General features: G+C 37.7%; 1 protein-coding gene and 1 long non-coding RNA gene across 2 annotated transcripts in view; one reads left to right on the top strand and one right to left on the bottom strand.

Annotated features, from left to right (window-relative positions):
* LOC146400834 (uncharacterized) overlaps nucleotides 1-16,268 on the bottom strand; it is a 421,507-nt gene that overhangs the window by 96,244 nt on the left and 308,995 nt on the right. The window lies entirely within an intron of this gene.
* LOC100513671 (transmembrane protease serine 11B-like protein) lies at nucleotides 551-15,040 on the top strand. Its single transcript, XM_021101397.2, has 10 exons — nucleotides 551-773; nucleotides 3,000-3,115; nucleotides 5,219-5,337; nucleotides 5,434-5,501; nucleotides 7,796-7,956; nucleotides 8,671-8,709; nucleotides 9,225-9,399; nucleotides 10,722-10,981; nucleotides 11,448-11,590; nucleotides 12,590-15,040. Exons 1-10 carry the CDS (start codon nucleotides 766-768, stop codon nucleotides 12,749-12,751), a joined length of 1,251 nt encoding a protein of 416 aa, XP_020957056.1. The 5' UTR covers nucleotides 551-765; the 3' UTR covers nucleotides 12,752-15,040.

Raw genomic sequence — 16,268 nt, 5'->3', positions numbered from 1 at the left:
TGACAAATATTTATTAAATAAATGAATGGAGTAATTGTATTGTTAGAGGTATGAAATATGGTGCCAAGACTTTAGATATTTGTATCCAAAATATCTAAACGACCTCCTGATATCTGTTTTTGTAAGAATTTGATGTGTCACACAAAAACGTAATGCATATTTACTTGGTAAAACAACTCTTAACTAAATTAATTTTTCCAGCTCCTATGAAGAATTACCAAAATAGAACTGATATTTCTTATCCCAAAACCCATCCCCATCCCACAAAAGTATGCAGAGTCCCAGGGAGAAGTTTTAGAATAGGCATGTTCAGATGAGTAACGCTGTAGCAGAATTATTGTAGAAAAACAATGTCTATGCAAGTCATTTGTCAGAGACTGCTCTGGGGGGTACAGTTGGTTTCACTGGGGAGGAGCCCTGTTTCCTGAAAGGGATGGATAGAATCTGAGTCAGAACACTGATTCACCAATCTGTGCTGGTATTTCTTGGGTGGACCTGTCAGGCAACCAATCCAAGCTATGTCTACTGTCTTTTTCTAAGTATCCAACTCAAAGAGAATTTTCACTTCTTCCTTTAAACCACAGCTGTCATCAACACTTGTTAAACGAGTTTGCTTTTAATTGCTTTCTGCCATCGCACCAGCCCTTAAAACCCAAGTATCATTGTGGTTTTAGTCCATTTACCTGAGAACCTCTGATCAGGACAAAAGGAGTGCAGAAGTTCCTTTACCACTGTTAACATCAACAGCCCTTACATCAGCACACTATGTATAGGTAAGTGCAGATTTGCTTGCCTACTCTCAGACCTAAATGGAATTAACACTGTTTGCCCACCATGACTTCTGCCAAGAGTTGCAGTACAACAATTGAGTTTGGGGGGAATTTCTAATTTTTGCACAGTGTTCTGGAACTTCTGCATGGAGATAACCCTATTACATAGATACATTTGTGTCTGGGATCTGTAGTTTTATTTAGTGATCTGAGGGCTGCTTCAGAAAGGTACCGTGCAGCTTAACATCCTGTGAATGAAAAAATAATATGAAAGTGTGAGAGTTTTAAGATGGAAGGAGGGAAGTAGAGACATAATGTTCTTCTCTCATAACACAAATGTTACATTGCTATTGGTGGGAATGTTGATAATGACTCCCTTGTTTTTAAAATCTTGTGCTTTCTAAAGTGCTTTCATGAATATTGTCTTGAATCTCACAGTACCATTGCTTCATAGGTGTCACTGGTAGAATAATACATAAACCTATGGATTTTTAGCTGTAAAATATTCATGAACTAGACTAGTATAACTATGTATAGACATGTGCTGCTTATTTTTAAATTTTTTATTATAGTTGATTTATAGTGTTCTGTCAATCTCTGCTGTACAGCAAAGTGACCCAGGTATACATATGCATACATTATTTATTCTCATATTATCTTCCGCCATGTCCCATCACAAGCGGATGTATATAGTTCCCTGCTATGAAGCGACTTATACTACTTATTTTTAAAGTAACTAACCAGGATACTTATTATGTTACTTGAACACCAATCATTAATGCCAACCTGTTAAAAACATGCTTAAAGTTCATAAAGAATTTTCATATGCATGCAATATAGCAAAATTAACCTAATTTAAAATATTTAATATTCTAATAACTGAAATGTAAATGTATACCTTACACAAATATTCCTCTAAAAGGTACATCTTAAGTCAATATTTGAACCCTCAAGACAATTTTTTTTCATAGCATTATATCCATGTAAAAACATGATTATGAAGAGCATGCTCATTCTGATAGAACCCATACTAAGAACATTTTTTTCTTGAACTGAAGTAAATTTTGTTGTATTATTTCTTTTTTATTAAAAATATATTATTCATAACCCTGATATTTTCTTATTAGTGACACCTCTGATCTATTAGTAAAGGAAAGAGTGATCACCCATATTAAAAGTGGAGAGGAAACAGAAGATTGTTTGTTCTCTTTTGTTTTGCCTGTAAGATAGTCATCACCTTTATGCTAGGTGGATAATATTTTCTTTATTTATAGGGCACCTCCTTCTTTTCTTTCATCATTTGACACTTCTGAGAAGTACTAGCCTGAAAGATTTCAAAGGATTAAGCCGTTATTTCTAAGCACTGTTAATTGCCTAGGAAAGGTTCAAGCCCTCATACAGTGAGCAGCTTCTCAGAGGGAAGCATTAATCTGACTGCCCAGGGAGCTTAGAGGGATCTGGACACATGGTTGATTCTGCAGGTGCAATTAAGGAGAACCTAGTTAATCTTTTTGTTGTATGTGTGTGTCTAATGAATGGTTAAGAGGAAGAAAAGAAACACTAAAAGTAGAAGTAATGATTTTAAAAAACCACATTTTATCAATTTCAATTTCTTTGTAGGTTTAGTCCTATAAGATGGAATTTGAAAAGTTTCAGAAGAAAGCTGTGGTTTAGATGCTTGCCAAGGTAGCACTGACAGCTCATGGCCGACTGAGGTGGACACTGCTCTGATCCAATATGACACTTCATATTTGTGTGTTCTATATATATGACAAGGCCATAACAAATAATACAGGATCATGGTCATAGCTTAAAAAATTATGATAAGTTTAGGCATCAAGATACTTCTGAAATACGTCTCTTCTTCTCCCTTCCTCTCCATCCCCATCTGGCAAGATCTTCACTTATTGATACTAACTCTGTCACTACCCATCATTGGTCATGGGAGGGAATTAGATTTTATGTATAGATAACTCGGCACCAGCATGAGACTCCCAAAAACAGTTTCATAGCACAGAACCAGAGAGGTTCAGGCTTCAAGGTAAGTAAGCTCACAAGCTGGACTTCCTTCTGTCCTCTCTCCTGCCCTTCTTTCCTGTTTTTCTGTCCTTTGCTAGTGCTTTGACCAAATTTTGAAGATTTAGTGGTGAGCAAGAGGAAAGGCACAAAGATCTGGAATGACTGTGATATTTCCAACATGTCTTTCTTATTCACATCCTTCACCTGCAGACCCGTCGCACCTTCCCGCACATCTCTGCCGCTGTGGATGATCGCCCTCATTGTGTTTGGAGTATTGGCAGTTCTGGGAATAACTATTGGTCTCCTGGTTCATTTTCTGGCAGTAGGTTGGTAAAGAATATATTTTTATTTATTTCACATTAGATATTTTTCTCAATATATGTTGATCTTTCAGCTTAGTGTCTGCTAAGATTAAAGGTTGAAGATTAAAGAGCTAATAGGAAGCTCTGTGAAAGAGATGTCTGTTGACAATAGTTTTAACTATAGGTTGTTCCATTTAAATTGTTTTGTTGAGAGAACTGAAGTTCCAGTATATTTGACTATTTTTTTCTTGAATTGCTCAAAACTTCTAGGTGTAGAAAAATCTTCCTTTGTTTTGCATGGGTATATTCTGGACTACTAGCTCTCCATGGTCAAGTTGGGAGGAAAATTTAGCATATATATATACTTTAGTATGATACACATGTTTTCAACTGTCTCAGTTTCTCTAAACTAAAAACATTAGCAGTTGGGGAAGACATTTGTAATCTACTTGTTTCAAGCTGTTATCTTTTGGTCTTTTTCTGGGCTTAGAGGAAGGAAAATGTAGAAGTGCTTTCATTCAGTCAGCTTTAAACAGAAGTGTTCTCTTAAACTCTATTGCACCCAGAACATTCGTAGCACAAAAACAAACAAGCCCCCAGCCCCAAACCCAAACCATAAAAAACATATGTGTGTGTAAATTATAAGTCTTATTTGCAGAACTAACTATAAGTAATCAAGTCATGGAAAAGTTGAAGACAATTCTTTCTGCCCTGTATCTCTTTCTCAATTCATATTTGCATTTGCCCATATACACACACACATACATGCATACATACACATTCTTTTTCTCATACTATCATCTATCATGTTCTATCCTAAGAGACTGGATATAGCTCCTTGGGCTGTACAAGGACCTACCTCATTGCTTATCCATTCTAAATGTAACAGTTAAATGTCTCAGACATTCCATATTCATTTTATCCACTGGTTCTGAGAAAGTACTCTAGGCAGTTGTAACAAAAAACAGTTCATATCCTGCCAATTTATTATTTTACAATGCCTAATTATGGTAATAGGTACAAATATTTAGAAATCTAAATAAAGAGCTAAAGGATGCATTGTGGACACTGAATTACAAAAAATAAATTTGAACAGCTTCAAGGTCTATTTTTTGCTTCTTATAGTAAAACCCAATACACTACATTTGCAAAGCTTGATCTCTAAGGTAAATGATCCATGAAGCACAGACAAGCTACCTAGATAAAAATGTTCATTCACAAATTATTATTTATAAACACATTTTCAGCATTTTGTTTACAAATTTCCAACTTCTTTTTCTATCACCTTTCTCACTATAAAATATTTTCAGCACATTTATAATGATAAATCATATTTTAATTATAGTGCCTCCCATCTCTGCAATCATATAGAACTTGTGGTTAAACAACCTTATCATTTAGTTATATCATTATTGGTATCTCGTGTAATTATTTTATCCATATTAAGCCTGTCTCTTCTATAAGGCAGACTTCAAAGGCAATAATCATACTGCAAAACATTTATTTAGTGCTTACTATATGCTAGGCACTACTCTACAATGTCAAGCATATTCCTAGATGCTTAATATCTATCACATATTAGGGATAAGATATATTACATATCAAACAGCTTAGTATCAATTAAAATTTAAGAAGGAAATGTAATGGATTAGATATGGGCTTCATATACAGATCAAATATTTAATCTTGACGCTTTTTATTAGCTGAGTGATAGGTAAATTATTGTATATCTTTGATACCACATTTCTCTTGAAAAATGGGTATACTTCATACGTTTTTATAAATTATCTTTACATAGTATATAGTTAATAAATGGTAACTATTTTTATTTGTAGTCTGAAAACTATCCTAGACTAAAATATCTTTTATAATATGCCCTATTTGTCTCAATCAAAATGTTCTTCTTCTTTCTGATCTTTGCCTGATATATATCAGCTCCATTACTGGTCTTATAAATACTTCCCACCATGCCCAGCTATCTAATCAACTGTGGCAGAAAGATTCACAGGGTTTATCAGTAGCAAATATAAGCACAGTATTTACTAGTTGGTATTACTATGTAATCTATATCTGAATTTGAAAAACATTTCACTTAAATAATTATTGGATCATTTCTTTATTTCACAGAAAACACCACCTACTATTACATGGGTAGTTTTAATGTGCTGGATATTCCATATAATAGAAATTATGAAAGGGAGACATCACCAGAAAATAACTATCTTAGCAAAATTCTTGAGACTAAGGTAAATTACTATTTCCTCATATTTATTTCATTGTTAGTTCTCTGAAACAAAAATGTTATTGAAATTTGGTGTCTGACTCTATGTTCTCTTTAACAGATGACTGATGCATTTCAGAGTTCTAGCATTTATAGACAATATATCAATTCCCAAGTCATCACACTAGTGTAAGTAACTAACGACAGAAAAGATAACAACCTATCATAAACACCATTAGATTTCAAGTAAGAAGTGAGAGTTTCGCTGTGTTCTCTGCACTTGGGTTTGCTGCAACATGGACTACCTGAGGTGGCCCTAGAATAGGAGTTAGATGACCTGAGCCCAGCCTTTGCTACTTAGTATCCTTAGAGTCTTGGGCAAGTCACTGTATCACTTTGAGTCTGCTTCCCTGTCTGTGACATACTGATAATAACACCTACACTGCCTCCCTCATAAAACTGTACTCAAGAGCAAAGAAGATAATGTATAAGGAAATGTTGGCAAATAAGCACACTTCCAATGAAGGCAGTTATTGCCTTTACCTTCATCAATGCCTCCTGACAATACTGTCCTTCCTCTGCTCCTGGAACTCATGGGGCAGAGGGGGACTCCTGGAAATGGAGAATAGATCAAGACCTCAATTAGAATTGACCCTGGGACTTGATTTTAGTATTGGAAAGAAAGGCTAAAACTAAATATGTATCTCTCAAAGATAATGGCAACCACCCAAAGGCTTTTGCTTAGTTTTCCCACACATGTAACTTCAGATATCTCTAAAAAAGTGTGCACACATTGGAAAGAATGGAGAGACTACAGATAGAGGTTTTCCTTTTGGCACACCTTGCTAGCCTAATCAAACCTGGATGAGCTGAGTGCTAACTAGAAATGATTATCGATTTATGTGCCAGAAGGTAATCATCGGATAGAAAGATCCAAAGCATAATAAAGCCACTTTAGGAACTGGCCTCCAAGCTGCCTGACAATTCCTACACATCCGTCAGCCAGCCTCTTGGGTTGCACATCTACTTCTCAATCTCACAGTCTCAACACTACAGTCAGATTAACCTTCCTCAAGCATGGGGTTTTTCAACAACTTCTCTTTACCCACTGACTAGCATTAAAATCTTCCTCCACCTGAACCCAGTCTCCTGGACACAGCTGTCACTGGCCGATTGAGCATAAAGAGACAGAATACATAGTGTAAAGAGCCTGCGTTAGGAAGTCAATTATACTGAATCTGGATCCTGGTTTAGTAGCTGTATAATCCTGAGGACATCAGGCAGCCTCTCAGAGCCTCAATTTTTCCTTGTCCATAAAATGAAGATAATGACACCAAAGCTGCAGGGTTGCTGTGGAGACTTAGTGTGATTAAAAAAATGTGATAACATAGTGCCTGGAACACAGCAGTTACTCAAGAAATGCTGATTAATATTATTGTAATCTAGTTATTCTGGAGTACTATTCCTCCTTTTCTCTCCATGATAAATTTTGTTTGATAATGAAGTAGCAATGAAAATATTCTAAGGTTGGGAGTTCCCATTGTGGTGCAGCAGAAATGAATCCGACTAGTATCCATGAGCATGTGGGTTTGATCCCTGGCTTTCTCAGTGGGTTAAGGATCCAGCATTGCTGTGAGCTGTGGTGTAGGCCAGCAGCTGTGGATCTGATTTAACCCCTAGCCTGGGAACTTGCATATGCTGCTGGTGCAGCCCTAAAAGGCAAAAAAGCAAAAAAAAAAAAAAAAAACAACACAAAAAGACAAAAAAACAAAAACTAAGGTCCAGAGTGTATGTCGCCTCTTCCATGAAAAGTTCTCTGATCCCTTAAATATGACTTGTATTTGCTCTATTTGCAGATAATATAAATATTGTATTACTTTGCCCTATTTATTATAGTCATTTGTATACATGTCCTATCTCTCCTAGAAATCTGGAAATTTCTTGAGTGGGAACCATGTTACAGTCACCGTTGCATCACCCAATAGTACACAGCTCAGTCACTTGACTGCAGCTGTTGTTCAATAAATGACTGATGAATATCTGAATAAAGTATCTTAGTTCTTATGTGATACTTCTATCCCAAGCCCCAAGCCTTCCTTATTATTATTATTATTATTATTTTATTTTATTATTTTTTTTTGGCCACACACACAGCATGTGGAAGTTCCTGGGCCAGGGATTAAACCCATGTCACAGCAGTGACCTGAGTCGCTGCGGTGACAATGCTGGATCCTTAACCTGCAACACCATATGGGAACTCCAGGCCTTTCCTATTTTTTGGTTGTGTAGAATTATTGTCCTCTAAATGGAACAGTCATATGCATACTGTCACTAAGTAAGTGTAGGCAGATGGGTAATCCTGTGATTAACTTAAAGAGAAGGCACTGCCCAAGCCCACAGATGTGTAGAAGAAATAAGGATATGAAAGACCAGGGAATAAAGACAAAAATATTTTCTTCATCAAACTTTTATCGTGTTTTTAGTCCTAATGACAACAGTGTGACAGCACATATATGGCTGGTATTCAAGGCTCATAGATCAGTGAAAGAAGACACAAGAAGAAGAATTGAAAATATCTTACGTCAAATGCTGAGGAACCACTCAGGATCCTTGACTACAGATCCTGATTCTCTCAGACTCCATGGTAAGCTTATGTATTAGAAGAAAGGAGTGTTACTGTCTTCTTTTTATCCCTAACATATATCACAAGCATCAGGCACAAAGCTGATTCTCAGTGTTTAAGTGAATGAATGATTGTTTTACATCATAGCAATAATCTATATACTTCATACATTTAAATCATAGTAATGCCACACCTTAAAATTGGTTCTGAGGGAAAAAAATCTACTTCTTATTCTAAATCAAATAGTAAGATCTTAAACAATCCTTAAAAGTGATGATGTATTTTGGCATTCTTTTCATGATTTCTTATAATTTTCAAAAATGGAATAGAATCTGCTATTACAAACAGGTTAATTTTTAAGTTATTTTTGCATAATAACAGATATCAGGCTTACCTCTGGCTTTTCCTCTTCTTCAAAGCAAAGATACTATCAATTTACCACTTTAGATGATATGGAATACAATCCAGTTTAATAAAATTTTTCTTACATGGAACTATGAAGATGGTATTTTCCAATTATACATTCATATATAGTAAAATAATAATTCAAATAAATCAATATTATCTCCTTTCTATTGACATTTTATCCTGAGATTCAAAATTATTCCTATTTCTCTCTGGACTTACCATCCCTACTTCCAGGGCAGAGCCAATGAAATAAAATGATAGGTCCAGAGAGAAATAATTTTGAATGCCAGGTATTAAATTTACTATGGACTTTTTCTTCTATTTCAGAAATCAGTAAGGTTCATGCTGAAAAGATTATCAACAACCGTAAGTAGATACCTAATTAAATGTATGTGGTGATCTAAAAACATACTGGTCAAGATTTGTTACTCTTGGACAGGCACAGTTCTAATTGCTTTACATATAACTCATTTAATCTCACAATAATCCTAGATAGGTATTATTATTACATAATTTTAGAGATAGGAAAACTGAAACACAAAGAAGTGAAATAATTTCCCAATTCATTTAGCTTGTAAGTGATGGGACCAGAATTCAAACCCAGGAGTCTGGTGGCCTAGCCCAAGGACTTAATTGTGACTTATCTCCCTTGGATAGCTTTCATATTCTCCAAGTGTTGCAGTGTCTTGGAGGTACCATGCTGGGTGTGGAGGTGATCCAGTGGCTGCTAGTCTGTCTTGTGCAGATTATATTCTGTTCCTTCAGTGAGACATATTGCCGCATAGAACCATCCAAGAGTAACTCAGCTCACTCTTGGCTTTGCGATCAAACAAACAGTGTCTTCCTGTTTTTCATAGAATAAAACTGATGCTTTCTGACAGGCTGTGGGAGGCGACCAAGGATGTCAGCCACCTATGACAGAATCAAGGGGGGTTCCACTGCTCAGGAAGGAGAGTGGCCGTGGCAAGCAAGTCTCAAAAAGAATGGCCGACACTACTGTGGGGCATCTTTGATCAGTGAAAGATACCTGGTGACTGCAGCTCACTGCTTTCAAAAGTAAGTTCCTCATGTTGCCCAAGGCTGGGGAGACTAAAGTTTGTATACCTGTCATCACAGTGTGATCATCAACAGCATTCATTCCCTTTCACTCTCAAGCGTCCTGGTTTGAAAAATAAATTACATGATAACACAATCTGAGGCTTTACTATCTTATCAGTAAGGATGGGGAAAGTTTTGTTTTTTGTTTTTTGTTTTTTTTTGCTTTTTAGGGCTATACCTGCAGCATATGGAAATTCCCAGGCTAGAGGTCAAATCAGAGCTGCAGCTGCCGGCCTACCCCACAGCCACAGCCACATTGGATCTGACTTACACCATAGCTCATGGCAACACGGGATCCTTAACCAATTGAGTGAGGTCAGGGATCGAACCCACGTCCATGGATAAAGGTTGGGTTTGCTACCGCTGAGCTACATTGGGAACTCTCGGGAAAAGTCATTCTTGATATTTTATTCTCATGTGATTTCGTCTCTCACGACTTTATTCTCCAGACATCCCAAACAACTGGTAGTTGCTAAGACACATCATCCTGTTTCATACTGCCTTCCCGCTCGGCACCTGCCTGTCTTCCTCTCCTTGTCTTTTAGGCAAATATGACTCACCTAGAGAGCCTCATCAGAAATGCTGCTTTTCCTAAGAAATCTTCTCTCCTTAGAGTACACAGATTTAAATCCTCTTGTTTTGTGGTCCCACTAATTACACACACAACCATTTAAGCATTTCTAACTGCCTGCATTTATGCCCATATTTCATTAGATTTAAATTTCTTGATGACATGGACTGTTTATTTTTATGCCTACATCCTAACTGCCTTATCTAGGAGGGACTCAAGATTTTTAAAGAGAATTAAAATGAATTAAAATATCAGAAGTTGGAGTTCCCATTGTGGCTCAGTGGTTAACGAATCTGACTAAGAACCATGAGGTTGCAGGTTCGATCCCTGGCCTTGTCAGTGGGTTAAGGATTTGGTGTTGCCGTGAGCTGTGGTGTAGGTCGCAGAGGTGGCTTGGATCCTGCGTTGCTGTGGCTATGGTGTAAGCCGGCGGCTACAGCTCCTATTGGACCCCTAGCCTGGGAACCTCCATATGCCAAGGGTGTGACCCTAAAAAGACAAAGAGACCAATTTATATATAAATGATATTTCCTTGCTTTATAATCCACCAGCAGTGAGAAAAATCTGACATATTCTGATATATTTTCTCACTGCTGGTGGATTATAAAGCAAGGAAATATCATTTATGTCATGAAAAGACCATAATAGATGCAAGCTCTATCCCATTACTCTGAAATAAATACAAAATACATGATTTATGTTTCTTTAGGACAAAAGATCCAAGAAACTATACTGTCAGCTTTGGCACCAAAGTAAGCCCTCCCTATATGCAACATTATATTCAACAAATTATTATTCATGAAGACTACGTCAGGGGTGAACATCACGATGATATTGCAGTTATAATGCTTACTGAAAAAGTTTTATTTAAGAAGGATGTACATCCAGTTTGTCTTCCTGAAGCCACACAGATTTTTCCACCAGGTGAAGGTGTTGTCGTCACAGGATGGGGAGCACTTGCACACAATGGTAAGTCTAGGGAAAACTTAACATATAAGGTACAGAAGCAACAGGAAAAATTAGTGATTTAGGTACAGAATGAAAGGCACTGTTTACCTCCAGACGCCCAGTACTCCCAGGAAATCACTTAGGGAATGGTGCATAAGAAGTCAGGACTTTGCAAACTGCTTTCGTGTGAAATATTCCAAGGAGATCAGTTTGGTTACAGAAATTCCTTAACCTGGAGAACCTAATTGAGAAGGTCCTGATTCAAAGATGTAAGAAGAGATAAGGACATAGAAAGGCAGCATTAGAGAGATGTTTCAAATTATTCTTTGAACATTTCTTTTTCTTTGGTTTGAGTGAGGGAACTGGGCAGGCTCTTTTAAGAATAGGCAAGAGTCAAATTCAGTCTTATGCACAAAGGACAAAACAAATTTTCCATCCTGCTCTGTTACTGAGCAGCTCTTTTGCTGATAATGTTTACTTCTGTTAGGTGAATACCCACTGCTACTTCAGAAAGCACCTGTGAAGATTATTGATACGAACACCTGCAATGCTGAAGAAGCATATAATGGTATGGTCAAAGACACAATGCTATGTGCTGGGTACCTAGAAGGAAATATCGATGCCTGCCAGGTAAGTCTGGACATTATTCCCATCAACCACAGAGTCTATAAGTTACTGCTATTATTTTATATAAATTGTCAATATGGAAATAATTCTATGTTCCAATTAGTTTACTCTTTTACAGTTCTGTCGAACTCCCTCACAGCTCTGGCACTAAAGTAACTCTCCCCTACATGTGTTCATAAGTATTTAATAAACACATGTTGGACTTAGTCTGAGTCAAGCCCTGATTGAGGTCCTATACAAATTTTAATCCATTTAATCCTCACTGCAACCTTGTGAGTTAGGTGCGATCACTACTACTATTTTACAGATGAGGAAAGTGAGGTAAAATCATTTGCAGGTCACCCAGCTAGTATGTGGGAGATCTGGCATTAAACCAAGTTAATCCAGCAGCACAGTCCATACTCTGAGCCATATTTCAATAAAGCCTCAGTCTCAGAAATGCTTAAATTACATCTGGCCTATTTCTTTTACTTTCTTAACCACCCTATGGCTATGGTTTTATTACTTTTCACAGATACAAAGCCTGATATTCCAGTATATCTGTAATATATGTCTCCCAAAGCATTTTCATAGAACTCATGAGTTCATGCCTTCAAGGTTCCAGGTAACTCCAAAGAGCCCCAGAGAATACCGTCTGGTCAGTCCACTGCTGAGGTTAAGGGTGATGCAGGGATCTCAATCATGCATGTTACCATGGACTTTATAAATCTTGACTCACAAACTTCCATTGGGGTTTATCACTGTGCATAAGTAAAGTATCTAGAAGTAAATTTTTTTTTTTTTAGAGACACACCTACAGCATATGGAGGTTCCCAGGCTAGGGGTTGAATCAGAGCTATAGCTGCTGGCCTACACCACAGCCACAGCAACGCAGGATCCACTGAGCGGGGCCAGGGATTGAACCTGCATCCTCATGGATACTAGTCCAGTTCGTTAACCGATGAGCCACAATGGGAACCCCTGGAAGTAAATTCTTATAATGATAAATATTCTTTTATTTAGGGTGACTCTGGAGGACCACTAGTTCATCCCAATTCTCGAAATATTTGGTACCTTGTTGGCATAGTGAGCTGGGGAGAAGAATGTGGTGAAGTCAATAAGCCGGGCGTCTATATACGAGTGACCTCCTTCCGCCACTGGATTGCCTCTAAGACTGGTGTCTAAGAGAAGAGGACCTTGTAGCCACTGTCTTCTGTCATTTTGGCCTGTTACTCTAAGCATTTTAAATCAGTGTGTATAATGTCTGTTTTGAGAGATTTTTGGTCATGTGGGGATATTTATGAGCCTTGATTTTAAGCTCACACTGAAAGGCAAAACAAGAAATCTCAAGTTTAGCTGAGAAAAAGTCTAAGAAAGTGTTCCCATAAAAAATGTGCAATTACTATCTGTCTTCTATTTCATGCACCCACACCATGGTTATCTCAGCACAGCATAAAGTTCTTGGTTTCTGGTCATCCAGACTTTCTAGAATCATGAAAGTATGGCCTTGTTCATTGTGAGTTAGCAAGCAGCACAGAGAGACTAGAACCAATACCTTCTGAGGACTGGGCTGGGAACACGCTGTATCGGCCCACATTTCATGGATTTTATGACAAGGATAGAGTTGTGAACTAAATCTGATCTGAATTTAGGCACTGACTTAGAGTCTTCTACTTGTAGTAGCGTCTTGCTAACTCTTGTAATCACTGTGAAAGAATTTCACTGTCAGCAAAATGAGACAAGACAACACCTCTTTTATTTACAGACACCAGACACACTAATTCTGCAGTGTTGATACAGATTTCTACAGACATTCTTCATTTGTGACATACACTAAAAAATAGCTATGAACTAGGAAAATGTATTTTAATTAAAACAAATTTAAAAGTAAGCTATTTTTGTTGAATACAACAATTTTCTTTTTTTTTTTCAGTTTGTTTTTATTTTCTTGAGTCTTTTACAAATGGTTTTTTCTCTTTTCTTCTGCTGTTATTTTTTCCACTTGATCACATCTTGGGAGAGGGCTCCAGCATGGTTAGGAAGCCACCTCAAGGGTGAGGCAGTGGCTCTGGGAGTCCGGAGGGAAGCAATGGGTAGGTCCCTCAAAGACTGCTCCAATAACATCTGAGGATGACGCCTGCCCGGCCATGTCAAGGTTGAGGCCTGAAAGCCTGTGGACTTTGGTCAGGTGGCTGTACATCGTCTGGATGAGTGGTGGCTCTGGGTCTAGGGAGTGGCTCTCCAGGAAGCCACAGAGGTGGCAGGCAGCACTCTCTGTGCCTCATCTCCCAGGCCAAGGCAATTTGCGTGGCAGGCAGATGTGGGGATGGTTTCTGGACTTCCCAGAAAGGGGCTTAGTCATAGCACAGGTTTTGGATCTTCAGGAAATGCAGGGTAACTGTGTACTTTTCCCAGGCCCACGAGCAGAGGAAGCCATCCAGCAGTCCCCCATGGGAATGGAGGCCAGGGGGCGGGGGGCAGGGGTGGTGAGCGAGTCCACAGGAGCAGCCTGACTAGGCGCCCATGGTGGCCTCTATTTGGAGGAGTGAGTTTACCTGATCTAGGGGCTTGTGGTTCATTGTTGGCTAGGTGTTAACCACACACACAAACTGGTATTAGCAGGTCTCTGAAACAGATGATGAAATGGCTGAAAAGATGGTTCCAGAAGCTGCAGCTGGAGACTGAGGAGGGAGCTAAGGGTGTCTGGAGCCTGGCACAGGGCAGTTCCAACCCAACAAAAGACAGAGCCATGCCCTGTGCCTCTAGCTGGCTGTTCTGAATGTACTTCAGTTGTATTCTATTTAATTATGTAAACTAGTAATTTTAGAAAAAAGAACTACTGTTTGGTCCTTTTATCCATAAAATTATTCCCGGAGAGTAGGTTCTTATCTCATTACAGAAGGAATTCAGAGATGAGACATAGAGGTGAGAAAGCAAAGTGAAGACTTATTAAGTGCGCACACACTCTCAGGAGGAGAGCAGGAGGTCCAGTGGATGGCTGCCTGAGTTCCTTGGCAGGCAGGTCATCCAGGGTGTAAATCAAAGAGCGGTGTGTCCTTTGAGGAGGGAGGGGTTTGGGGTCATACTTCCTGCTCACAGATCCACAGAGGAGTGGATAAAGAAGATGTGGTACATATACACAATGGAACATTACTCAGCCATTAAAAGAAAGAAAGAATGGCATTTGCAGCAACATGGATGGACCTAGAAATTATGCTAAATGAAGTTAGTCAGACAGTGCGACACCAATATCATATGCTATCACTTATAGGTGGAATCTAAAAAAAGGACACGATGAACTCCTTTGCAGAACTTCTTTGCATACTGACTCACAGAAAACTTATGGTTTCCAAATGAGACAGGTTGGGGCCAGGGGAATAGGCTGGCGCTTTGGGATGGAAATGATATAAAACTGGGTTGCGATGATTGTTATACAACTATAAATGTAATAAAATTCATTGAATAATTAAAAAACAGTGTTTTTAAAATTCTTTCTGTCGTATATAATCCAGTTTCCTAAAATGTTCAAAGACCAACAACTTCTAGGAAGTTTCAGCATGTTCAATTCTAGTTGTTAACTGCCTTGATTATTTAACCCATTTACTCATAATTACCGTAAAGATTACAATATCATCATTATCGTTGTAAATGAAATAATAAAGCTTAACATTCCCTGAGTCCTTACTATGTGTCAGGCACAATTCTAATAACTTTATAGGCATTGTTTCAACTAATCCATACATCCTACAAAACATACCACAATTATCCTAATATTACAGGTCAGGAAACCGAGACACAAAGAGGTTAACAACCTCGTTCAAAGACTCAGAATGACGTCCATTGTATATCATTCTGCCATCAGAAAAGGTCATAATAAGCAAGTGACTTTGACCAGAGGTATTAACAGTTCACCTTTTTGTGTGCCTTTTTATACAGTGTAACCTCTGACAACTGTTCCCCTATGAGCAGTCTAAGAAAGAGGAGGAATAACAAAAGCAGTAAATCGACTTTCTTCCAAGAGGGTTAAAAAAGGATTTAAGTAGAGATTAGATCCCTACTCATCTAGATGGGGGCACGAGGGATTCAAAGACTTGGCTTTTGAAGTGGCGGTAGAATCAGAAGTGGGAAAGAGTGATACACAGTATCAAGTGAACACTAAGATTTTTATCAATTCTCTAATTCTATGTTTCTGAGCTTTCAGATGCAGTGTCCATAACAGATGAACTATTCGACATGAACTTTTGCCAGAACTCTATCTTGGACTTAGAATCTTTTTCGCTCCCGTCTGTTAATGATGAAATTTTATTAATGTGGAACGGGAAACTTCATTTTTTGTAAAAAAAAAGTCATTTTATTCCAAATAAACGTGCACCTCTTTTTTTAATGCAAAATGAAAAGAGCTTTGTGGAGCCTAATTGATCATTAATTTCAACATTTAAGTACATATTACTTATATTAATTAAGTCCCTATTTTATTGAATATACTTATATATTATATATTATACTTTGTTAATGTCAAAATTTGTAATTAGAAGTAACAATGCAGATGCAGTTGTTTGTATATATAAAATTTTACTATTTAAAAAAACCAAGGACTGTCAATTAGCATCGTTTCTACTTATACACTATTCAAAAAAATCAAAAATTCTGTGGATGTTTTTTAAATGATAGAGTATACCATAAGCACAATGTTACAATTCAA

The sequence above is a fragment of the Sus scrofa genome, chromosome 8 (genome assembly GCF_054392235.1).
Source record: "Sus scrofa isolate SSC_HxYL_T2T_F1_AM1 chromosome 8, Sscrofa_HxYL_maternal_Yorkshire_Landrace_v2.0, whole genome shotgun sequence".
Lineage (NCBI taxonomy): Eukaryota > Metazoa > Chordata > Mammalia > Artiodactyla > Suidae > Sus > Sus scrofa.
The sequence above is the reverse complement of the archived record's forward strand: the minus strand, read 5'-3'. Positions and strand labels throughout refer to the sequence as shown.